This window comes from Bombus affinis, chromosome 15 (genome assembly GCF_024516045.1).
Source record: "Bombus affinis isolate iyBomAffi1 chromosome 15, iyBomAffi1.2, whole genome shotgun sequence".
Lineage (NCBI taxonomy): Eukaryota > Metazoa > Arthropoda > Insecta > Hymenoptera > Apidae > Bombus > Bombus affinis.
Genome location: NC_066358.1, coordinates 1969177 through 1996670, shown reverse-complemented (window position 1 = coordinate 1996670; position 27494 = coordinate 1969177). Strand labels below are relative to the sequence as shown.

General features: G+C 33.0%; 2 protein-coding genes across 8 annotated transcripts in view; one reads left to right on the top strand and one right to left on the bottom strand.

Moving 5' to 3' along the window:
• LOC126924911 (protein unc-13 homolog 4B) overlaps positions 1-27180 on the bottom strand; it is a 36778-nt gene extending 9598 nt beyond the window's left edge. For 2 of the 6 annotated variants that reach the window (XM_050739888.1, XM_050739889.1), the window contains exons 1-3: positions 26450-27180; positions 11531-11689; positions 10081-10333 (exon numbers count right to left, since the gene is read on the bottom strand). In XM_050739888.1, the coding sequence (XP_050595845.1) occupies positions 10081-10333; positions 11531-11689; positions 26450-27165 (1128 nt within the window). In that variant the 5' untranslated portion in view covers positions 27166-27180. Of the gene's footprint in view, positions 1-10080; positions 10334-11530; positions 11690-12201; positions 12259-12611; positions 12760-18658; positions 19193-26449 lie in introns of those variants that run through there. The other 4 variants (XM_050739893.1, XM_050739891.1, XM_050739890.1 and 1 more) reach the window with 4 other exon arrangements.
• LOC126924912 (uncharacterized) lies at positions 20105-23174 on the top strand. 2 transcript variants are annotated; one of them, XM_050739896.1, is made up of 5 exons: positions 20105-20258; positions 20363-20595; positions 21280-22016; positions 22174-22529; positions 22747-23174. In XM_050739896.1, exons 1-5 carry the CDS (start codon positions 20222-20224, stop codon positions 23082-23084), a joined length of 1701 nt encoding a protein of 566 aa, XP_050595853.1. In that variant the 5' UTR covers positions 20105-20221; the 3' UTR covers positions 23085-23174. The 2 variants fall into 2 exon arrangements, with proteins under 2 accessions (XP_050595853.1, XP_050595852.1); XM_050739895.1 differs by having other exon boundaries at positions 20363-20832.
• Positions 27181-27494: the final 314 nt, after the last annotated feature.

Here is a 27494-nt window from a genome sequence, read left to right as displayed (position 1 = left end):
TGACATATGTAATATAATATTATATAATATTATAATATTCCACAAAACATAGCACCGATACGTGAATGAAAGTACATATTACACAATCTAATAAAATGGGACACATTTCTATCGAATCTTTTGTAAAAAATAAATTAATAAGTTACACAAGTATTTACTTAGTTCTGTAAATAGAAGGGCAATTACTTCTCAAACGCATAGTAAACATCTGCAAATAACCTTCAATTGGTTTACAAATGTTGATAATTAAATAATGTAAGAACAATGTGCAATCGATTTACGTCACACATAATTGTACCATCTGCTAGTCACAAGACGCGTTGATAAGAAACAGCGAGGAGATTTTAGCTGCTAGTCGTTTGTCGAAGCATCGCTCGTGATACGATATACTCACAGTTCAAAGTTCTTCAGCCGGAGCATTAAACACATGCTTCAATCGAGCAAATGATTGGCAACGAACAGATACGTATTGTGTGAACAATTTTGTTTACTTTTTATTAGTAGCACCTTCAAATATTCAGATATAGTTAAGTAATGAACTGCGCATAAGTTCAAAACCACTTTATTTTCACCATTTTTCTTTTTACATGCAGAGAAAATTATTTCTCTTTTTACGTAATGAATTTAAAATCCAGCTGTTTAATTTAACAAATATATTATGCAATAAAATTTATAGGAAGATTTGCAACGTTGTAAACTTTGCAAAATATAAAGCTTCTTATTGCTTCAAAATTGCGAGACTTGTACAAGTTTACAGATCCTCGTTGCAAGTTGCAAGTTTTTCATAATTGAAAGTTGTTTGTTGCAAATTAGCGTGGATTTCACATTTCGCTAATTGATATAAAAATATATTATATAAGATTAGCGTTGACCTTCGTTGACATGAAATTATACTTATGTACCTATTTATTTGTATTACACCACTTTTATTATAATTATCTATGTGTGATATATTTTTTTAGTATATCAAGTTAGTAATTCTACTGTCAAACATTATGAAATTTGTATGATACATTATATCATATCAACCATAAAATTTTCAATACGTATGACATATCACCATCGTATTTAATATTTCTATCAACAAACCGAAATCTTCACCGAATAGACTCACCGTCATAGCCTGGAGCAGAGTATTGGTTCTGCGCTCGATTTCCGCTTTAGGCACGCCACGGAAAGTGTTCCTTCCTCGATTCAGCGTGGCCACCCCCAGGGGTGGATTGGTGCTCACCATTTTCTTATTTTTCAGCACTATACTATCTCATCTCGTTAAACTTCACTTCTAGATGACTTTCAAAGAACAAAACCAATATCACGTATCACGACATGCTACACTTTTATACATTCAACATCTGATGTAAACATCGATTCGTCCGAGCTTTCTGTGCACCATCTGTTCGAAGAAAATCTTTCATTCATTGCCACGACTAACTGTCAAGGTTTCCTCTTAAACGATGTCGAAACACGATTTCGAAAGAACGAACAAACTGTCAGCCAAGAACAATATAGTTTATACATTGACACTCGATCGAGACCTCACTTCCTCTTATTGACACTTTCATCTTTGAATTAGAATAACCACTCGCTGTACAGATGGTACAGATTTATAATCACGTACAGATTGGGATAAGGTACAGATGAATATTATAAAGAGACTACGGATATGTATGCATTTACAGGGAATTTGAAAGTGCAGACCTATACAGTACATACAAAAATATATAAAATATTTGATATATTATGAAATTCTTGTGACGTTACAGTACGTTATAATTTCTAACAAAAATTTGTTAATATGTAAGTTCTGAAAATCTTGTAATCTTGTAACATTCTAATGTCCAGTCGTAATGTGAGACGCAAGCTTCTTCAATTTTTAATAATAAATCTGTTATGATATTTACTAGGCTCCAATTTAGATTCAATTTCTTCAATGAAATGAAAATATGAAATTGCGTAAAAATCTGCAGTCTAATAATTATATGTAAATGCTCGAAGAATGAAGAAATATTTACTATTCCATTTTGGGTTGGGATGACTTTGGTAAAATAGGAGGGTCGATACGGATGCTCGAGGATCGGCAAAGTTTCGAAAGTGCTGCTCACACGACGAGTATCGAACTGCTCTAAAAAGCAAGAATCGTAGCGTATGCTAGTACATTGTTGGCCGATGATGAACTTCGACGACCACGACCTTTGTTATCGGTGCTACGTATATTTATTCGGGCGCGCTTATGCAGTATGCATAATTGAAGAGGAGTATCTAGTCCAACTTACGAGAACGTAGACGTTGTTTGAAGAAAGGCAAAGATAATATAGAAGTATAGATAATGGAATATCAATGGCTTTTTTGTGTTTAGAAGATTTTGCAAATCCGAATTTAATGAATTTATCAATACTTGCTAAATGGCTGAGATAAATAAACAGCATAACATATATTGACAAAATTAATTACTTGAAAAACGAAATCGTGCAACATTAACGAACATTAACGAAGACTTCGAAGCACAGAATTTGTATTATCTCCTTGCCTTTGGAAGATTTTGCAAACATAGGACGAGTAAATAGTAACAGAAATAAATATTATAAACGATAAAATAAAAAAACAATATGTACTCATTGAATTGAGATAGCTTCCTTCCTATTCTTTCGAAGTCGGTATAAAAAAATTCGATTATTCGCTGGAAATTAACTAAACAGATAGATAGATAGTTTTATTTCAATCTAGTGGTCTTAAAATAAATCTTGATTTACAAATTTTTGGAGATTAACTGCATACCTGCAGTTTGGTTTCGAAATCAAAGATTAATTTAGATATTAGTTTTAGTTACCAATGGTATATGATGAAATTTATGGAGAAACCTTGTGATGTTTCTCACGGCATTGACCTAATTTCAGTATGTAGGGCGGCTAAATTTGTCCATTTAATTAATTACTCAGCGAAATGGAGAGTTACAAATGCACCTTCCTGTTTAGAAAGCGGTTCGGAAGTGGTATGACCAGACAAAAGAATAATTAAAACTTGTGCTGAATAACGATGGTCGCCTTGAATTTAAATCTCAGTCTATACATAATTTATTGTTATTTGTAACTTCTAAATGTATCATTCATGAACTTTCTATCAATGTTCTATGAAATCTCGATGAATTCTTTATGAAACTGTTCATCATCAATCATAAAATCTAATCTCATTTCAATAAATGTTTCATATTTTTTTAATACTTTTATATTTAACGCAGTTAATTTATATTTATTCTTCAATAAGCCGTCTGTATAATCAAATGGAGTTACTTATAGAAGACTTCATATATTTTTAGTTTTATTTCAAGTAACTTATTCCAATAAACCGTTCCATATCTTTAGAACTGATTCATACGCAAAAAGTGAATATCAGAATCTTTCAGCCTCTGAAATTTTTTTATTTTTTTATTTTATAAGATTTCTACTTAATCTTCCAGATACTATTTTAATTATAATTTTATCCAATCAAATCTATTTTTTTATAAAGGGCTATTATATAACTATTTATTAAATTTCAGTCCAAGAAAGTTATTCCAAGAAATTGTTCCATATGTTTAGTTCAACTAATTCATATTTAATGATTCGATATTACAAACTTTCAGCTTAATTTATATTTAATCTTCGATGGATCATTGCCAGGCAATTAAATTTATTATTTATAGAAAGTTATTGATATTGTTTCGAGCATTATTAGGAATTACCTTAAAATTAACCATTTATAATGCGATAAACAAAAAAATGTTTCTACCACGGAGAGTTAATAATTTTTTATCAGGAGTTTTTCGCTAAGTTTATATTTAATCTTCACCTCATCATTCTCAGTCCGCAATCCGGTAACGCAGAATCTACTCTGATACCACTTATATTCCACATTTTTCTGGATTTTCCATTGCGTAAGCATCACTTGTAAATCATTCGTTCTGTTCGTCTTGTAGCAGACAAATTTCTAAGGTTACTCTTTTTTTAGCGCGTTCCTCTCGATCGACCTCTTGAAAAGAACGTCGTCAACGCGACGACTTCTGACCAAAATAGTTGTTTCCCCTTTGATACTCACAGAGAATCGTTCATCGTGACAGTTGCAAAATCTTTTTCAATCATCAAATTGAATTATCTAACTTCTTCTCCAATGTAGTAAAAAGACTTGGTAAATCGACCAAGATACTTCGTCGTTGGCTTAAACAGAGAAGAGTCTCTTTGAAACTGATTATATCCAATGAAACGGAGGAATATAAGAGAAAGATAGAAAATCCGTTTGGACCAGCGACTCACTGAGAATCAGAAAAACTGGGCCATAGCCTTTAACATCGTCGCATACTAGTGGTTGCCAAGACCGATTGACTCTGACAATGAGATTCCATTTATTTGTACGCGTTTTGTGGTTCGCCTAACATTGGCCCTTTTGGCTTGATCAAACCTTAGAGCGGGAATGATATTTGTCTTACTGACTTACATGCTATTGATTGATGATATTATATGCTATTTGCGGATTAAATATCTGTGTATAATATGCAGTTAAATATATTTGAATATATTTAATAACATAGGTAATACTTCTGTTTTTATCTCTACAGTAAATCAACTATACGAATATTTTTGACTCTTTGTATCTCAAGATCCAATTAAATATATACAGGTAAAGGACGATATCTAGAGGGTGAAGTAGCGCTCTATTTTGTTTCTACGTTTCGTTGTTCGTAAGAATACAAATTTACATAAAATTCCGCAGTTTAATTATAACGTTACACAGTTACAAGAAAATTTCAACATATCTAGATAATATAAATTCGACTTATACGATTAAAATTTTCTTGGGACCACAGAACGAATCCAAGAGGTCATCGACTGATGCCAATCATTAAATAAAAAGGAAGAGCAATTTCCTTTCCCATTCAAATTACAATTCAATCTGAAACGGAACAAAGATACACGACATTTGCTCGCAGTCTCACATTTTTTTCGCCCATTTCTCTACGCCGTGCACCGCGGCAATTTAAATACTGAAGATCTGGCGTACTCATTGGTCGCTCGGTTAACTGGCTGACCAATGGAAAACGCGAAAACAAGACAATGAATCTGCACAAAGGGAAACTATGCCGTATCCTGTTTGAGGCGACCCACGGGACAAGTGCAACCACAATGCGTATTCGTGTGTTCGCACAATTGCGCCCAATGAAAATTGATATACCACGGCAATTAGCTCATTGACCGGAGAAGGCACGCGTAGATAGCCTACGACGCCGACGTCGACGTTCCCGTCCTTCGTGGCCAGGCCCGATTTTCACGATGCATTATGCAAGTTCGTCTAAATTCGACCGCCCACGTACCAGCCGGATTTATTTTGCTACGGGAACAGGAATTAATTTCGGAAACGGATGCTTCTAGGACGTTTTGCTGGGCGATGAATGATTTTTATTGCTATCTAATGTTGGCGGAATGTTACGAATTATCGTTAATTACAAAGATTTTTCAGGGAAATGTTAACAATTTTGAACGCAGAAATGAATAAGAATTCGCGTAAACCGTTTTGATAAATCGAATCGCGCTCGTTTCGCCAAATCGCGAATAATTTTTGTTGCTAACGTTGGTGGAATGTTATCGTTAATTCCAAAGATTTTTCAGAGAAATTTTAACAATTTTTAAAGCAGAAACGAATGAGAATTCATGTAAAGCGTTCTGGTAAATCGAATCGCGCTAGTTTCGCCGAACTGTGAATAATTTTTGTTCCCCAATGCTGGTGGAAATTTTAAGACAATCTTTAATTGCAAAGGTTTTCCAGAGAAACTTCGGAAATTTTGAAAACTGTAGAAAATGAGAATTTGTGTAAAGTTTTAGCGAACTGAGTCGACTTCGTGTTCCTTCGAATCGGGTTTATTTTTTTATGCTATTGCATGTTTCGAAAATATACACTGTCTGTGAAAAGCTTGACCTCAGCATGAATTTTAAAGAAGAGTATGCAAAACATTCAGCAACAACTTTTTAAAACAGTTGTCGATTGACAACGAATTCCAAATTTCGTATTAAAGGTTCTTGATCGTCGACATCAAAGTTATTACGCGTTTGAGCAAACGGCCAAAAAGTTTACTAAGAAATTGGAAATTTTCTGACAGCGAAAAAAATGTACTTCGAGCTACATGGAATTGAATTTAGTCTGAAATTCCACTGATCTTCTAATTATAACATGAAAATTCCAAGATACATATATATATATAAATATCTAGAATCTACCGAAAGATCTAACTATAATCATTTTTCATTCAATTTTTGCAAATCATACAATTTAAACGAAACGTACTTATAATTTTCTCTACTCTAGTTAATTTGAAATCGTGTTATTTGTGCTGCAATAAATTTGTAGACATTTTAAACGCTTTATGTCAACAACGTATGAAATACGATGTTCTTCAAGGTCTATGTCTTGGAGAAATTTTTTACGAACATTTCTATACAGAATGAAAATATATTACTGATAGTTTGCCAATTTTTGAAGACACAGCAGAATGCGATTGATCAACCCAGTTTTCTCGCTAGGTTTGATTTATTTTTATGACTGCTCCCTGACTTTCGATGAGCGGGCTTTTGCGCCTTAATTGCCAACAAATAAGACTCTGTCGAATAGCCAATTGCCACACAATACCAACTTATCCTCTTGAGCTGAAACCACGATCACCACATCTCGATCCTCAACAAGTCCCATCAACCTTACATACCTTCGATCCCATTACTTCCTGTTACCTGACAAATTTCTACCACCGGGCGTTTCACACCGATCGAACGATAATTTCAATAATTCTTATTTAAATGTTTATTTATTTATATTTATTTAAAATTTGAATCAAGGTGTGAAATTAATTTAAAAGCGAGAATAGGAGCAGAATTTTGGATATTTCATTTCGGAGTACTTTTCCACACACTGAGACGATACAAAGTCCACATCACAATTTCTTTCATTGTTTTTTTACACACGTTTTACTCTATTGGCAGATTACGATACGTCCTTATAATGTTTGATCATTTTGTGTTACACTTTTCAAATAGATGCATCCAGGACTTCCGTGATGGTAGCTCCAGACGGAAGTACACGGACAGGACAATCGTGGTAGCTCGTCAACTAGAAAGGAGCCTGACGAAGGCGAGTAGCACACTGCCAGGAATAGATGGACGGACAGATCGGAGTCGTCGTCGACAACGTCGACGATTCAACTAGCGTCACACGCTGGCTACGCTACAAAACCAGAGTCGCGTTTCAAATTGAGCTTAACTGTTAATTGAGCTTAGAGGATAACACCCTACCGGTCGTACTACCATTCCATTCTATCGGTGAAATAATATTACGTAATCATTCACGTTACCTGTTCTTTCCCTTTAATCTTCCGTTTCGGATGATTTTGTCGGCAATCGAACGATTAAAATGATTATACATTTAGATAATAGTTTCTTAGATAACATTTCTTAGATAACATTGGTAGAATCAGAAAATTATTTTACTGCGGTACGGGATAAAATTAGAGAAGGATCATTGTAGTAGACTGTATATAATGTTAAGCAGGCTATATATAAATATTCTACGGAAAATTGAAGGAGAAATTAAGAAATTTTACGAAAAGTTAGGAAAAAGTTTAAAAATTGGTAGAAATTAGGAGAATACGAGAAAAATTATGGAATATTGGGGAAAATTATTCAGGAAAACTTGTCGAAGAAACTGAAGAAATTTTCTTGAATGGACTATGCGACTTGTTATTGCAGAAATTATCAATGCTTCTGGAGGAATTCTGATATTTTTGAAAAATTCAGCTAATCCAAATTCGTGTTAATAATTCGATGAATTGACCCTTTGAAATTGGATCAAGTTCAAGAAGAAAATTAGAGAATACGTGAAACAGCATATTATGAACCCCTAATTAAGAAAATATGAAGAATAAGAAAAGAGATAAGAATAAGAAAAGAATAAATAAGAAAATATATAGCAATGTCACTCAAAGATTCAAGTAGCGGAGTCCGTGGAATAAATCTCATAGTCTGTCCTTTCATAAATTGGGTAGTCACGATCCTTCAGCAATTACAGATTAAATTGCGAATTAAGAGATACGTAAAAATTATTATGGCATAAAAATAGTATTGAATACAGATACAAGCATGGTTCTATTTTTACACACTATATATTACAAGATACACTTACAAGACTAACAAAAGGGTAGAGATGAAACATAATAAATCGCTGGAGTCCGAAATAAAAAACAGGATAAAATGAAGTTATTTCTAATAATTGTTCAACTAAAAATAAAAATGATATAATAAAATGTATCCTATGGAGTATTACACGTTGAAATAATTCTACTACCTTCATAAGAAATCTATAGTACTCACATATTTTTCGTCGAGCCGAAGGGAAACTGGCCAATCGTATATCCCCAGTCGCATTATTCTCAATACGGAAATTGAGATATAATCGAGGGTGCACTAATATTTCAGGTAACCTGAAAGTTACCACATTTTCAGGCGACCAAAATGTTGCTCGTGCCAGGACACGTAACTTGTTTGGACATTCGATTCGAACTGGGGCCTTTGTGGGATCAATATCGTCTTGTTACCACCCTACGATGCAATATGCCGGCAACATGATTCAGCCATCAATATCCAGTATCGAGATAAATAAAGAATACAATAATATTCGAACGTAGTTATAGAATATTTGATTAAAATACTCTAAACATTGTAACAATAGGACGAAAATTGAAAGAAAATTGAAAAAACAGAAATTCTGTTCTTTAAAAGATTCGATTTTTTAGAGGAAAATTTGAAAAAATTTTAACACACAAAAGCAACAAAATTAATTTAAGCAAAACATTACCTATCGAGAATAATCTGATTGAAATCCATGTTAAGAATTAAGTTTTTTAAGTTAAGTCATCTATTTCTATTTCTCAGATCTATTATTTATTAGTGTAAAACTCTATTGGTCAAGTAATCTTGGATTGGAATTCATTTCAGAGTTCAATTTTTCATTAATCATAATATTTTAAGTTAAACGAAAAAAAATTTAGCAGAACGGATTACTCGCCGAACCATGTAATTAAAATTCGTTTTAGGGATTAATTGCTTATCGGTAAATTAAATCGAAAATTAAATCCAAGATTAATACCATCAGGTTACAATGCTCTTCACTATGTATACATTATATTTGATCATTATTTCAAGATACTTTCCCACGACTTTTCTCCATCTGTTTCCCATAACTTCCCACAGAGCATTCTATAAGCCAAGCAAATAACGATAAACAGACCACTCGTATTCGTATTGGCGTAGATAAGTCTATCAGAGTATTTTAAGCGGTTCGATGAGGCGTCGAGCGTTCCATTCGCGGAAGTCATTGATATTTCGAGTTATCCGGTGGCTCTCGAAATTTCAGCAAGCCAAGAAAAGAAACACTCGAACTTCGAGATGTGGCGGATATTTAACATCCACCATTTAAATCAACAGACGGACAAACGAAAAAATGAAAGATTTTATGGCCGATTCGCAAGTAGGAAGAGTACACTGTGGTTACGTATGTTTTCAAAGTCGGAGATTTCGAAGTAAATGAAATTTTGAAAATTAAAATACTCGATAACATTTCTTGGAGGAATTAGAAGAAACATTAAGCGATTTTGTGTTTGATTAAATCATCGAATCTTGAGTGACTAGAGGAACAACGTTTCTTCGGGTTGTACACGATTCTTCAGAAAACATCGATAGAAACGCGCATCAATTGTCTTAAAATGTATATTTTGTAGCATCTTTGAAATACAATGATCTTAAATCTTATCATTCAAAATAAAATAATAATAATAGAGAATTGTCGATAATTTCAAATACGGCGAAATACAATAGAAATTTTTCGAAAAGTTCGGCAGGAATAATTAGAATCTCTTAACAAAATTGTCATTTATAGTAACAATTTAAATTTGTCTGAAAATTCGATAGATATGTATCTCGTATCAATGATCATAGTAAAAATCAAATTGATAATAAATAATATCCGATAACTTAAAATACACTGAAAAAATAAAAGTGGTATATAACTCACGTTCCATCCCATAGATTCGGCTAAGAAATTCGTGGCATGCTCATTTTCGTCCCTGTCACTGTCAGTCTCCAAAAGTGCATCGACAGGCTCCTCGATGCTACCTTCTTCACTGAAATTGTCCTCTTCCTCTCCCGTTTCCTGAACCTCATCTTTCTTCTTTGGAAGCGGTCCTTCCTCCTGTTCCTGCGCCCGAACCTTCTCAGCCAATAATGTTCCAAGATTTTCGAAAAAACCGCCATCGGTCTCTTGTATTCTGTACATACGTATTAAGAAACAAGGAAATTAATTGTAGAAAATAATATTTAAAATTGCATCTAAACATTTATATCAATCCTTTTTATTCTGAGAATTTTTTGTTGCATGGATCAACGATTTCAGCATAATTTTATAGTAGCATCGATTAAAGTCAGAAAAAATAATAGCTTTCTTTTCTTTTTACAATTTTTATGGGTGAAAAAGAAATCAGATAAAAGTTTTACTGTATCAATTTAGTGGCGCTAGTGAAGTATAAAGGATTAATGTTCCATTGAAGCAAATGCTATGTTTGCGTTGATCGTTTAAAATATTGCGTGATAATATAAAGGAAAACGTTGTGGTTAATAGGTGGAATATTAAGAATAAGTTGCAAGAAACTAGTAGTGAATGATGAAAGCAAATGCCTTATTTAATGCCACGTTAATTGTGATGCGAAGCAACTCCTATTTTCTTCGTCTCTGACTGATTTCGCTAAGTGTGCTAAAAAACGAGCTATTTGAAACCAGCTACTGCATAATAGCTCATTTTCACGGCCAATGTGAACGTTTACATTCTTTATTCTTCTTCGTAAAAAATTATTTTATCACTCTTTGGCAATTTGGCAAAAAGAATTCGTGTTTTCCTAAATATTATAACTTATATCTAACAGAAAAATTGCACTGTTTGTAGAATAACCTAATACCTTGTGAAAATCATATTATAGGATTTATTGATGTTTAATGTGTTTCGTACCACGTAAATAAGCATTATCGGAAAATCGATAATTGTATAACTCAAGAAAGATAAATATGCATACTATCAATCATAGTCATGCGATTATGACTTATAGATAAGTCACAAGTTTCATAGAAAAACGATGGAATCTTGCAGTGTTCAAACATATTTTGGAAAGCAGCTACGCTGAATTCTACTATATAAATCAAGTAGAGTCCATTTAGTAAACTATACTTCAGAGCTGGACATAAAATATAATATATACGACTTCAAATAAATAATTATATCCTAGCTTTTTAAATTTTATGGAATATTAATGATTCGATATTTGATCAATGGTGTGTACGTATATGTTTCAAAATTTTTCTATGAAAAAGCATATAAGTAAATTTTTGTAAAATTTCGCAATTGAAAAGAGAAAGTATACAGCTCTGTCGCATAGTACACTCCCGTTACTTAAGCAACGAACAACACAATTCACCTTTTATGAATGAAGTTGAACGCAGCGAATTTCCAATAGAATCTGCCTACGGTGACCGGTTTCGTTTCCGGTTTTTGCGACATTCGAGCTGCGGCGATCGCGTAGTAAGGATGCGTCTCGTCCAGCTTTTGGAAGTGCGCCATTTTTCGACTCTCTCTCCTTCGAAAGAAAAACACAAATTCTCCATTTCACACGTGCTTCACGAAATAACACCGACGATTCACGAAACGCTCTAATTGTTTTTGGCTAACTGGTTGACAATTTTTATATGTTTGATAGTTATGAGCAATTCCCACTTGAAACAATCGAAAAATCGATTCATCACATGCATAGTAATTATTTTATTTTATTATTATAGTAATTATATATAGTAATAATATAGTAATTATTATAGTAATTATTTTACGAGAGTCTGTATTTGATTTAGTAAGAAACCAATCAATATGTGAAATAAACTGTTTCTTAGGAAATAATTTTACTTTTGTGAAATAATTTATCCAAGTGTTTATGCTTCCGTATATTATTTCTCAATGGTTTCTGTGTCGTTAAGGAATTATCGAAGAGTCATAATTGGAAGACAGATAAATTCGTATCATGGTCATGCATATGGAAAGTAGATTCAGATAGTTCAATCAGACTGTGCGTCCAACGATATTTGATAATGTACTTACATTCTTATTTCCTTTTTTGCAAATGAATATATTTCCTGCTCCACAAATTTTTGTATTCTATAATATTATATCTCACTTTGTTAAACAATTAATTTCACAATTTAAATTTATATTCGAAATTATTTAATTTTTAATCATAAAATTATATTCGAAATTATTTAATTATTAACCATAAAATTAAAATTCAGAATTATTTTATTCTAAATTATAGAATTTTATTGAAAACTATATAATTATGATAATCGTCAAACGTAATTTCCAGAAAAATATCCTAAAATCCTTCACCGAAGAATAAACATAAATGTTTTAATAATTCTATGATTTTATAGTAATATTTGTTAAATCTCACTGCACGTAATATTTGATTGATCTGCGCGGTTAATTTATCATAATGTATGATAAATGCTCACTTCACTGTTAGACCTGCTATTAGTAGAACGGTATACTTGCAGGAGAATGAGACGTCGATGTAAAATGTGTCAGTCGGAGCATGTCTGACAACAAACTGCCGGAGGACTTCAGGCGAACTAGAGAAGAAGGAAGTAGATATCGTGCAATATCAACATCAATGGTACATCAAATTTTCCCATAATTCAAGCGCGTCAGGTATCATTATTACATCTCTCGTTACATATATTTTATAGCTCAAGAATTGTATCGTAGTATCGTAGAACTGAAGAATTGTAGAACTTGGTAAATATAATTGGCAGGGAATAAAAAATAATGTTGAATTTATCATATCTTTTAACGATTTTAAGAACTTTTATATTATTAAAACATTAATAATATTATTCTGCTAAAATTATAGTGTAACTGATATACAGTTTGTAGTTAAGTTATAGAATTTCGTAAATATAATTAATTACTAACGAATAGAGAATAAAGTTTGGTTTAGTATATCTGCTAACAATTTTGCGGTACTTTGCTATTGCGAGAAAATTATTAAAATTATTATACTAAAATTGCTGTGCAATGAAATTGAATGAAATAAGAAAATTAGATGCCTTTATACTTTTGAAATGTGCTGTTTATGAAAATAATTGACAATAATTTGACTAACCAACTATTTCTCATTCATCGAGAAAACGAAGCAATGCGAGTTTCAATCATTTTAATTACTGTCACCGCTTTGCTCATTATTTCGATACGATACAACGATTCCTAACAATGAAACTACTTTCACGATATATTGTAACAACATACATGGTAATTTCTCGATTGTTTAGCTGGAATACGATCAGCTCTTCTCGAGAATAATTAATAAAATCAGAACTTCCCCGCTTATTACCTTCCCTGTACCAATTCACAGACTCTACTTGCGCAATAAATACTCTACTGGAAATATCGGTACATGCATGATTCACGTTTACTTCTGGATCAATAAAAAAGATAATAACTGCATATGTATCGTAGAAGCTTTAGATTCTCCGGAACTTTGTTCGCAATTTCAAGGTACTCTTTTGTTCCAATTCCCAGTCATTGCATTTAATTGCAAACTATTCTGGATTTTCTATAAATTTCTGTTTTGTCACTGAATAAACCTTGTTAGAAGATAACGAAATTAAGAACAGTTATTCATCTTAAAATATGATAATATGTAAGAAAATTTGGCAATTTAAAGATCATTAAAATTAAGGAAACTCTTTTAACTTGAAAGATATGAAAATTAAGGAAATTTTCACACTCCTTTACATGTCAATAATATTTTTAATGTAATATAATATCAAAATACTAATGGCAAAAAAGGATAAAATATTTGTATTGTAAAATGGGCGAAATCACACACGCACACATTTCCCCTTCTTTCAAGCTTTCACGTAGCAGGGAAAGGAAAACCACATGCTCTTACGGTATTTCTAACATCTTTATTTTACGGTACATTTTGCTTCCAACTAACCTCTTTTATTTTTAACTTGACCGAAGAGACATGATTCACCGAACTACATTCTTCGTCTTGGTACACTATCGCGGATTGGCTCTCCAAACACGTTTGTACTTTTTACTTTTGTTTTTACGCTTTGTAATCGCTTGATTGGCGCGAGTATATCGGGTACCGATTACCATTTATAACTTGCAAAATTTTTGTTCTTTAAATGACTACATAGAAAACGAGGAAAGCACAACTTGTTCGACCTACGATAATTATCGTGTGCTAAAATATGCACCAAGTTGTTAAATGTTCTGAGTTACGTAACAGTTTTGAAATATCAAAGAATTAAAAAATCTGCTTGAAAGATATTTTTTAAGTGGAACAAAAATACTTTCCTGTATGCTCTTTAATTATTTTCCTCGGTGATGTATATCTTTAGAAACTTTGAGATTTCTTTTTTAAATTATTAATAGATTTTATGTGGATTGACTCATGGATTAACTTGACTACACGAAGGGAATACATTTTCTAAAACAGAATACGAAAAAAATAACTGAATCTGTATATCATTATAATATACATACATCAAAACGTTAAAGATATCCTTCAACGAGATTACTATCATGCTAAATTGCAGTCTTTTGCTTTCAGCATACAGGATATGGAAAATATCAGCGTGAAGTATAAATTATAGTTCAATTAACTACGCTTTATAGTAACATTCTGGAAAATTATATGCAACTAAAATTCTGTGTCATAAAGTAATACTAATGCAATCTAATAATTATTTTTTAAATAATTCATTCCAAGATTATTATAAAAATGGTCAAATAATTAACTGCACGAAATGTAGACAACTTCAAAATAAAGAAAAGTATTTGATAATTACGAAAAATATTCGGCTGTAATTATTTACACTGTTGCTCATAATTATTTCTCATTCAATTCGAACTTACCATTTTGGACGGTTTCGGAATTTAACGTACGTTGCTTAAATAGTTTAGATTTAAAGCACGTACAATTGCAACGTAAAATAGGAGCAATATTAACCGTTTCATAAAGGAACGTGTGTTCTAACATTCGCAAGATATCTTATTTAACTTTTATAATAAAATCAAAGCAAAATGTAAAATCAGTATCGTTTTTTCTCTCTTTCTTCATCTCTCGAATAATTATGGGTGATTCTGTATCTGATATATGTGTATGTGCATCAATATACATATACAGCGTACATACAGCGTGTTTCATTTGAATCAGTTTCAATGGTTTAAGAAGTACATAATATTATCGAACTTAATTAGTTCTTTGTCCCCTATATTTAACAAAATACAAACTGAGATTGTATTAATAATTGCATACAATGTTTTAGTGTTGGATATTTGTTATCAAAAGTTTCAGGAAATAAACGTTTAATCTATTCAGAGAATATACTTAAACGAGACACCATGTATATATTGAAATTTTACGTAATTTTTTACAGATATACGACTGTAAGGCAACGTTGTTGTCTTGCGAACAAGAAGCACAAGGTCCTCAGTGATGTAAGTCACGAACGGCCTTCAGTGGTCCCTATCGTTACAAAATTCCAGCCGACTAGATTCGCTTCGCGTTAACTTCTATGTCTGACTATTTATGTGATTTCACGTGACCATGTACACGTTGTAATTTTCGAGGACAAATGCAAACGAAAATTGGTCACTGTATTATTTTCAAAAAAGTCCTAAAATTATATTCGTACGCCTTCAAGCTTATCAATATTGTCCTTTATCTTGTAACCTGTTTTTAAATGTTAATTTCCCGTGGGACATTCACCTACGCGCTGATGACTTAACGTTCTGCACAGCTGTGTATCCGTCACGGAAATAAGGAATTCCCGGGGTAGTCAGGATGACGTCTTCACCGACATTAGTATATCGTTGACCTATGGGAAAAAGCATCGCGATTTCTGCTGACTCGATACGTAATAACACTGGCAATTACAGTTAATTAACTCACTTCGCTATTGTTGATTATGAACATTTCATAATTGGAAAATCGTATAGTGTTACGTCTTTTTTTTATTAATTAAACGTATGATCGTGAGAAATGGCTTCTTGAAAATGGGTAAGTTAGTAATTTATAACATTTGTATATTCTTGGTGTAAGATCGTATCTGTATTGTTTCTCACTTTATACTGATTTTTCCTACTACGTTTATTTCGTATTAATTCGTTAGAAATGTAATTTTGCTATTCGTCGTTGGCTTTTAAAAAGAATCTGCATGTATATTTTTATATTTGTTCATTAATTGTAATTACAAGTGAACAACGCGTAAAATTATTTTTTTGGATTTGGACGATATATGTAATTATAACGTTTTGTCTATTAGTCTATTAGTATATTTTATATTAATTTATCTTTTTGGTCTCATGAAAGTATAATTCCGCAGTTTTCCTACTCGTCGTTGATCTTTTAAAACGATTCTACGTCCAAATTTTATGTTTTTTATTGCTACATATGTTTTCTATTAGTCTATTTTTTAGTTTTCTTGCCTTTATCATTGGTTTCCACTAGACTCATGTATATTTAGATTCTACTAAATATTTGTGAATGATAAGAAGAATTAATGGTATTCATCCGTAACGTTTTATATACACGTTTAATGGTATCTGAACAGATTGTAGTAGCCATTTTAGTCGTCTCGAGGAGCTTTTGTCATCGGCGGCAATGCAATAGTTGAGACATCATTAAAGAATTAATTAACACGTATGTCTGCACATTGCTTCTTTTCTGTTTAAGGAGATCGTGTGGAATACGACAGTCTCGTTATATAGTTTACACGCTATACTTCGTAGAGCGTTTGTATGAGTAGGATGAAACCTCCTTTGCATTTTACTTTTGTGCAAACTGTTTTTCCTCGTGTGACATCAACGGATGACCAACTCTTCTGTCTGGCATATTTATAGATGCCACTTAATATAAACAAAGACGCTTTCTTATATACGTAATGAAATCCAAATGACGTCTAAAAATTTTGAATCATTTTTTCAATTGCACCTATATTAATAAATCTCTGGTCAATTGTAATTTGCAATTTTTTTTGTACTTAAATATATTCTTCGTTAAAAGATACTGTAATTTTAAGTTGTCTGTTTTTTATGTAAAACTTCCTATTTTCCGCGTTCAACGTCTGCAATTAAAAACGAATTCCATATGGATTATCCCAATCTTGCAACAAATTTGTACCGTCAAATTTGCATTGCAATCGCCATTAACGTATCGCAATTAATATTCCTCCGTTACAATTATCGCACTTGCAATTGCAATCATACTTTGCAATCTCTATGATGCAATTAATATTTTGTCACTGCGATTATCGCGATACCTTAAATCACGTTGGCAATAAATCGCGAAACGTCGACCTTGAGTCACGAATCCCGGTGGCTCGTTACGCTCGTTCGCGCGACCTGGAGAAACAATTCCTCTACAGATGTTCCGGACAACGCGCGTTAGTCTGGTTTTAATAATAGATCGCGCGTATGTGGCACATACGAGAGTTTCAGATCGTCATTCCAACGTGCCAACGAGTAAAACGCAACGAGCGTCTGTTCTGGAACGAGACCGCTGCAACAACGAACCGCTGTCATCACAGACGAACACGTGGTATTCCATCGTGAAAACATCGACGAATACGTTAACTTTTAACACTTTTCTCGAAAACGATAAAACGTGGAGATAAGCGCAGCAACAGAAACAAGTTGAGCGACTCTTTCCACCATTTATATCACCTGATACATTTTTATCTATTACATTTTGCATTGGTAATCACTGTGAGTCATAAGATCGACGTGCTACAGACTCCGTTTAAGCGAGAATTATTTGCATTTGAATGCTTGTGATCGAACAAAATTCTTCTTTGAAGTTGCCTTATTTTGGAGAGTTATAATTTCTACAAAAGCGATTGGTTACTGAACGACACTTGCCCATTTTTGGAAATGATACAAGAAGCTTACTGTTTCGCTTTCGATTTGAAAATTTAAATTAAATAACTCCAGTCGCATAAATTAGAATTAATAGAAATTTATTTTGCAGCATGACTAATTCTATTAAAAGAGCTAATCTATGTTTGTACGCAACTACAGATCTACTAATCTCAGTTAATAACTAAGAACTAAATAAATCTCAGCTAACAATTAATGTTAACTGCATAACAGGATGGCAAGTAAACGCTAGCAAATAACAGTACATGTAAAAACTATTATGTGCTTATGTAATATTAGTTTCCATTTTTTAAGATATTACTTTTGCAATATAAAGTGAAATGTTTGTACGTTACTGCATTATTCTTTATAAGCACGTAAGATTAATTATTGACATGTTTATGATTAGATATATTCCACGAGCACAATCCCATTTCTCTGTTAATAGCGCAAACGACATGTTAAACACTAGCACACGTAAACAAGAAAATGAAAGTTATGGTTTCCAGTATATTAATTGTCTATTATAGAGGTTCCTCTCTCTCTCTCTCTCTCTCTCTCTCTCTCTCTCTCTCTCTCTCTCTCTCTCTCTCTCTCTCTCTCTCTCTCTCTCTCTTTCTCTCTCTACCTTGTTTCGTGTTCTGATTTTTCTTGCTCCTCCTTTTCCTTCGTTTCCTTCTCCACAACAATCTTGTGATAGAAATCTTTCCACATCGTCTCCTCGTCCATTCTGGCAGGTATGTTCTTTACGCCCAAATGAAATTCATAACATCCTCCTACACGTTCTTTAATAGACCAAATTAACTTTCTCTCGTCGATGAAACGTCTTTTCTATAGCTCGAGCAAGAGCCACGAATCGTTCATTGCTAAAATCACACAATGTTAAACGAGTATCGTCAGAAATTCCGGCGAACAACAAGTTAACACCGGTAGGTCAGCTCGAAGCAGTCAACACTGCCGTGAATAACACGCCTTGACATTTTCCATTCACTGTTGCTTCCTCTCCAGCCACCAGATGGCGGATGCTCACAGACTGCGCATCAATAACTTCTTCTCGACTATCCTTGATCTTCTACTTTCTTATCTGGCGCGTTTACAACCTTCTTTATCTGTTCAATTATTCTTTAATTAAAGATAGCTCGCACGGAGACAGGAAACGTGGATTTACACGAGCATCGTTTCGTGGAAACTGAGATTTGTGAATCTTGGTAACTGGTCGGTACTGGTAATGCTGATGGCGCCATGATTCTCAAATAGCACCGGTGAGTCAACGTTCAGAAACGACAATTGTCATCAGAATGGTACCGTGCTGTTTACACGGCAGGTGTGTCAAAAGAGTTTGCAGATCGTTGCCAAGGATGATTTAAGTAACTGAGATGATTTTAGAATTCGTCGAGTGTCGTTGGCATCACGGTACATCTGTTTTGTCGGAAGTCGATGATCCTTTATCTAACAAATGCCAATTTTTCCTTTCTGTGGCTTCTATTCTTATCGCTGGCTATTTAAGTGTCTTCTGTATTTTTCTGAATATTTTTCCACAAAGTACACTGTCATTATAAAGTACGGTCCGTACGAGGACACTTCCTAATTTTGATGGTTGGTTGAAATTATTAAGATTTAGTCAATCATAACTTTGCATTCATGCAGGATGATGTCCAAAAGATTGATAAAAATTATTTGCAAGAATTACATGAGGAATTTAATAAATAGAAATTAATATTATATAGAAAAATGTAATAATTTCTTATTCATTTCTGAGTTTATTTCATTTCCTGTAAGTGGCCTAATAATTATGAACGGGAGCGTATATCGTATTGTTTGCTGGTAGTAGTTGGAAGAAACTAAAAGAAGCTGCAAAGAAATCCTTGAATTTTTTACTCAACGTATCCTTGATCCTATTTTTAACGTTGTCTCGCTTTCTGTTACTTATCTCTATTTATTTCGTTTCTTTGGTAATATTTCACTTGAAATTCATAAAAACTGCGGATGTAAAGCGACGTTTATGAGGGTTCATATATGGTAGTTTAATCTGTAATGCACTTGGGAATGGCAGAACGATGCAATATTTCATATCGTGTTATCAAAAGTGAGTCTCCTTCGATATTTTGAGAACGAGAAAATTAGATATACCGAAGTATATATAAAATAGTGAAGAAGGAGCGATGTTACAGACGTGTATATTATTTTCATCATGATTTTCAAGCTAATTTCGTTTCTCGTATTCTTAGGTAAGCCTCTAAAACGGAATTCTTTTCCTTTCTCAGTTATTTATATTTTTTAACTAATTACATAAATTGGAAGACTCTCAAGAGAGATTTATATTTTCACATAGGCCTCATTTTATATCCTTCAACTTCTAAACATGCTACTGGAAGCAATTCTCCAATTCCAAATGATACTCGAACAGATCCAAATGCCTTTGTGTTAGTTAATCCGAATCAAGTGCATCGTTTGGAAAGGACGATACGAAATTTCTTTTCGAAAATAGCAGAGCCTATAGACAAACCGATTGTATTAAGATCTACATCGTCTGATTCATATGGTCTGCTATCAACTATTCGAAAAGTATGTGAAAGTATAAGGAAAAAGCTCATGCAATTCGCTAATGATTGTGGGCTAATTAATACCGTTCAACGATATGAAAAACGTTCGAGTCAGGATCCATTGTCCGATGATTGGTTCTCTGAGTTGCTGCTGCAAAGTATATACGTGATACGAGACTTAGGAAACATGATTAATGAAATTAAATCATCGACTGGTTTGTATCTCGGAGAAGGAAATACGACTTTCCGTGGAAGTAAGGTTTGTGCAAATGAGAAAATTGAACGAGGTATTTTGCTTGTTAATTGTGCTTTACGTTGTATAGTTAATGGTTTTAATAATAAAGATTTCTGTCTTTCAAGTAATAAATTAGTGAACTTATATATCAATATATAATTGATAATAAATTAAAATAATTAATATAGTAATATGACACTAAAATTCTGTTAATAAGGTAAATTACTGAATCAAAGTATAGAATATGTAATTAATTCTATGTTATTACTTTTATTACTGTTCCTAACTTCTATATTTCTTCGATTATTTCTTCGAAAACTTGAAAAATATGAAACCTTTTATTCTATGTATGTATATCAGCAAACAACCTGATAATCAATTATACAAGTTTTAAAGACTCCTAGGAAATTTTTCGGTACTATTTTTACGATTAACTCTACAAAAAACTCATAAGCTAAAATATTCACACAGTTCCAGCAATTAAATAGACACACTAACGGCTTCAAATTCCTCGGCGTAGTGAATGATGCAGCAGAATTTAGCGACAGACTATCGCAATGTCTGGTGCAAATAACGAACAATAGGAAGCGTAGATCTTCTTTCAGTCTAAATCGAGCAATCCTAGATTTGATGAAACATACACCGGAAATCACACTTAAAACTTTAGAAACTAGTTTAAGGAACATTTCACAAACGAATGTTTTCAAAAATCATCCAAGACGAAAGCCCTGGCATATTTTCTTTTGTCTTTCAACGACGAGCAACAGGGGAATCGATTACGACGAGTGCATTCGTGAATTGCAACGCTTCGATGAATGCCTAAGCAGCTCGAGACAATCATCGAATATGAAAATGCATAATTTTGACGCGAAATCGTGGACAAGGGCGATTCGAAGCTTGAGTCATTGCAAAACTATGGAAGATAAATATGGAGAAACGGAGGTCTCCTGTAAACCCGATCGAAGAATGCCACGAAAAATTAAAAAGAAGACGAAGTACGTGTTTGAAAGAATATTGGATAGAAAAATACCCAGAGGATCTTCTTTCCATCGTGCTGTTAACGATCTTGGCGACACATTTTCGGAAAGCGAGTGGGGACAAAGATTTATCGATGAGTTGTGCCAGTACTTTGGTATTTACGAGGATGGCAAAAAGAAACTAAGTAGATTTTCAAAATCCGCGAGTAAGAACAAAAAGGCAGCGCTGAAGTTAGTATGATTAAATTTTATACGATTAAGGTTGATTTAATTAAATTTTAATATGTGTAACTAGAATCCTTTAGAAGGATCAATAATCAAAAGGAATTAAAAAATTTCTGTACAAATTTAGAAATGTGAAAGTTATGCGTATATGGTTTTCAACCAGGCGCAGTGAAATCTCGGAAGCTTTGAAATCATACAAAAAAGGAGCGATGGTAAGAACATTCGGTGCGATAAATAAAATGCACCGGTCTGCGGTCGATTTCGAAAAATTCTTCGCGGAGGGAATGAGAGATACCTTTAAGGAAGCTTGGCAGAGCCACGTGAAGGTTTTATCTAGTCTGATGGACTGGATGACCAAGCTACTGGAACTCCACAGCGGCGGAAGCTCCAGTGGAAAGGAACCGCGCTCGTCAGACACGAGCTCGTCAGACACGAGCACATCGCAAGTCGAGTGGAATAGCGACGAAGATTTGGATTCTGAAAATATGCGGGAACGTGTTGTAGCTCGTCCTAAATCAGGTTACCACGATTTATATTACATTACAGTTGAATTAGATATTTTATTCATTTTATCATGAGAAATTTTAAGTGTCATGGTAGGTCCGATAATTTCCCTTTTATTCGCCAAACATTAAATACATAGAAATTTTCTTTATAAACTTTGTACGAAGAAGATATAAAGTATATTATTAAGCATGAAGTACGAATGTAATATAGATAAATGTTTCATTTACAGAGATAATAAAAGATGTGGACAGCTCTATGAATAGTCTAATGAAATCAATGAATCACCTAACCAGACATCGAAACGCGACCAATAAAGATATGCTGACTTCTCTTGCTAATAATCTTCTTTTAGTCATGATATTCATGGAGACTATGGGCTTCGTCTCTTCCTTATACTGTTTTGGACCAATTGCGAGGGAGGAAACTTCTTTAGAATTTGGCGACGAATGGAACCGTCAACATGGATCGTTGCATTTTTCTAAATACGATGAAATTATCGATTTAATCTCACGTGAATATCCTCTTTTTTACCAAAATGTGAAGCCATTTTGGGATGAGAATAATTAATTCTGAATAAACCATAAAAATTCTATGTAATCTTCAAGATAGTTGTAAATAAATATAATAAATAAATTTAGCCAATGTAATAAATACAAATTATTGAAGAATTTCATTTCAGTCATAATTTATTTTCAGGCAATTTGTTAAATGTACTTAATATATATTAACACAACTTCGCAAAATAAAAGTGCGAAATAAAATCCTTTGAATCCTTATTGTGATAAATCTGTGTTAATTTATATTCCTAGCCTTCATTTATTATTTTAACTAATTATTTTAATTAAATTATTACAAAATATTATGGATTGTTATTTAAAAGAATCGAATTTTATATTTCTTTAATGTTATCTTCAAGCTTTTCAATAAAAATTTTTAATTTCATAATTTTTATAGATTTCATAGACAAGACGAATGAAATGAAGTATATAAATATTATTAGTAAATAATACTATATATAATATAATATTTTCCTAATGTAAAAGAAACAAAATTTATAAATTATCAATATATATTATTTAAAATTAGTATCATTCTTATCGGGCATCATACACTTGCTAAGAACCCTATAAATCCTAAAATACAATAGATCAAAAAGTTTATATAACTATTTCTTCTAATCTTTCAACCTATCTAATTTATTTACTTGCAGGTAGCAGTAATTTTCTGCAATTTACAAGAAAAATGCATGGCATCTATATTTTCCCAAGATATGAAAAGTTCTTTATTCTGTATACACCCAAATTTATCAAACGCAATCGTTCAAACTGCCAGCAGAAATGCACACAAAATCTACTATCTTCTTCCTAACTTGTGAGTATCCTTTTTTATTTTATTTCACATGTTCTTGTAACTCATATTTTCCTGAATCTATAATAATCAATAGCTTTTGTTCACATTTTTACGTTTGTTTATCGCAACAAATATAGAGAGTATTTCTTGTGCGTGTATCAACGTACATCGAAGTACAACCTCACAACCGCGAAGTAAGTTGCACCTAGTCTTTCTTCTCTTTTCATATCTTTATTATCATTATTTTTTCTTAATCACTTCCTTTTTTTAATCTAAAGATGACACAAATCACTGAAGAAACATGCAACGTTGTAAAAAGAATTATCTATCTGTCTAAATAGTATTTCATTCAAATTTCAAAGTCTATCTCGACAGAATAAATACCTGAAAATTTTGAATTAGAAACATGTACTAACCCATCGTATACTACGCGGATTTCTTACAATTCCAGTGAAATACCACTCGTGAATTTCTTCGAAGCGTATTTTAATTTTTCTTGAGAAACCTTTCGAACGTTTGACTAAAAAATTATTTGTATCGTGTAGTAAAGACTTTAATGTGTATCCCAACATTTTTGCAGACGTTTCGGAAGCTCAGAATAGTAAAAACATTAGACGTGGATATAAACAATTTTGTTCACGGAAATTGTGAAAATATGATTGTTTACGAGAGGTTGGCCATTTTGTTCTCGAAATAACATTAAGAACTACATAAATCAATCCAATCGATAGTCAGTCGATCAAGGATTCACGTTCCACGTATAGCATGAAAATAGTCGTTTCTAGGAAGATGAAAAAGCCGCGTCCAATGTCAGAATACAGAGACAGGCGTGTTCAGGTTCGATGCACGCAGGAAGTCCATTACGCACGTTCTGCGCAAGATCCTGTCGCATACACAGCCACTCGACTCACGTACCGTGTACTTAGGGCTGAATGAAGTTCGAACAGGGCCCTTGGGTAATACGTAATTAGAAACTATTGTGTGCAACGACGTTTCGTATTGTCGACACGCATAAGCGAGTATGGCTATTTTTGAACATAATACTACTTGATGTATATTCTCAGATTTCGAGAAAACGACATAGGAATGAAATTCTTTTAAAATCGCTGACCAAAATTTTCAATTCTTGTACATATACGGAGTATAAGATACAACACGATATAATTTAATTAGAAGTACGCCATATCCAACAATTGATCTCATCAAAGTTAAAATTTTATCTTATCGTATCCCGAGTTCAATCATAGTCGTTCCAACAAAAGGAATTTATTCTAATAATTGTCGTAGATAAATATTTATTCGAAATGATTCAAACAATAGTCAACGTTGAAGCAACGTTGATCCTTAATGGATTATTAACAATAAGTTACGTAACCAATTTTCAAAATCGACGAAATCGTCTTAGAAACCTACTTCTTTGTTAAAGCTATACTATAGATTGCCTTAAACCTCTCGTCTATTGAATGTAAAATTAAATATTCCCCACGTACAATCTATTCAACTATCGTTTTGGTTATCGTTTCGTGCGATGGTGGGCACGCAAGCGTTACTCCACGCTGTCATTTACTCGAATGACTCACCAACGCTGGTTTCCCTGCATAAACAACGGCTGCCGGCTTTTCCAGCGGGTCTTTAAACTCCCTTGCCACGTGCACCGTGTCTTCTAACCGTGAGAAGTGCATTATCGTCGGTCACATCCGTCGATTTCTCCGTGGCTCTCTATCTATTCGGTGGATAAACACGATGGCCACCCAACGATCCAATCGACTCGACGACCGTAGCCTCTTCGATGCCATTGTTAATCGATTTCGTCGTCAGGTGCATCGTGTTTGATAACGAATTAACAATTCTGTGTCGTACTATCTAGATCAGAGAGATTTGCGACTCGAATTTAGTTTCGGAAATTTTTTTAATCTATATTTTTTAGCTCAGTTTTGCTTGTAATATTTAGACGAAACGTACTTTAGTGACATGTGATGTCTATATAATGTATGATATGATATGATACTATCTGATATAATACTGTATTATAGGCGTATAATACTTTGATATCGTTTATTTCGCTTCCGACATCGAACATCCTCAACCTTAAATTAGCAAAATCGATAACAGTTTCATCGATTGCGATGTGTATACATAAATTTTAATTGTTACTCCTTCATCGAGTTATTTAAGCCACTATGGATGAATGCATCCAGAGAAAAGAAAATAAGTGGCATGTGGATTTGCATACGTTAATACTTAATGCGATTTCGAGTACGTAATAATCAGGCAATTTGTTCATCCAAGTTGCCATGGTTCATTTATATGGTTCTACGTGGAAACATGATTTCGAATGTTATCGTATTTTCCTTATATGAATTTACTTTCATAATTCACAATACTTTGAAGGGACATGCATAATATACGTATATGTACAATTAAAAAATTTTATTTTGCAGTACTTTCTCCAAAGAAAGATTTTAGAGCAATTTATTTTTCAACGTACGAATTTTTTCTTACTAATCCGGTATAACCTAACAATTGACCACTTAACAAATTTTATCATTAATAAATTTTCCATATTCGTAAATTACACTCACCCTGTTACCACACAAGGAGAAATCCTATTTGTCTTCAAAACTAGTTGCTTGAACCTCCTGTACCATCTATCGTTACATGCTGTACAGCAGTTCTTCCCCGAGACAATACTCGTCTTCACGCTTTCTGAATCACTATTATCATGTACATTCTTCGTGATAAGTGTCGCAGGCTTTTCTTCGACACTCACAATTATATATTCGTCTAAACTTCTTCTCGAAAGATCATTAGCCTTGCTAGGTTTCTTCTCCATTAAATTCATTCGAACAAAAGAATTTTCTACACATGAGTCAAATTCGTCGTCAGTCATAATCGATAAATTCTTATTTTTCAAATATTCTTTATTATACACTTGTGCTTCCTTCGTTATTTCATATTTCAAAGCACTGTTTTTAATCTCATTCGATTTAGGAGACAAATATTTTTCATTATAAGGACGAGAATCCTTTGTTTTCTCGTACTTTGGAACATAGTTTTCGATTTCGCTTGATTTAGAAGGCAAATATTTTTTGTTACGAACCTTTGTATTCTTTGCTTTCCTATATCCAAAAACTTTGGTTTTAATTCCAGTTGACGTAAACTTATTTTTATACACCTTCTTCTTATCCTTTGTTTTCTCAAATTCTGACACTATGTTTCTAACCTCGGTTGACTTAAAAGACAAACGTTTAGACGACTTCTTACGACGATGTTTCAGCTTCTCAAAAATGGCTAACATCGTTATAGAAAGTGGTGTATAATTTTCTCAGTACTCATAACATATTTGTTCCAGGATTCGTTATGATTTTTTGAACGTTTTACTCGAAGCAAGTATAAAATTTTATGGCACAGTTAAGCGATGAGTATTAAAGACTTCATTTTCACTTTTAAATACGACAGTTTCATTTATGTTGTTATGACTGTTCAGGGTTTAGGGTACAATGTGGCTCGTGTGAATAGCGCGCGCAAAACTGCAGAACTGAGCTCGAGCCACACTCACATTAAGTACGTGAATGTTCTCCAAATGGAAGTACTATATAGTATGTAGTTGGTCGCAAGCTGTTCTAC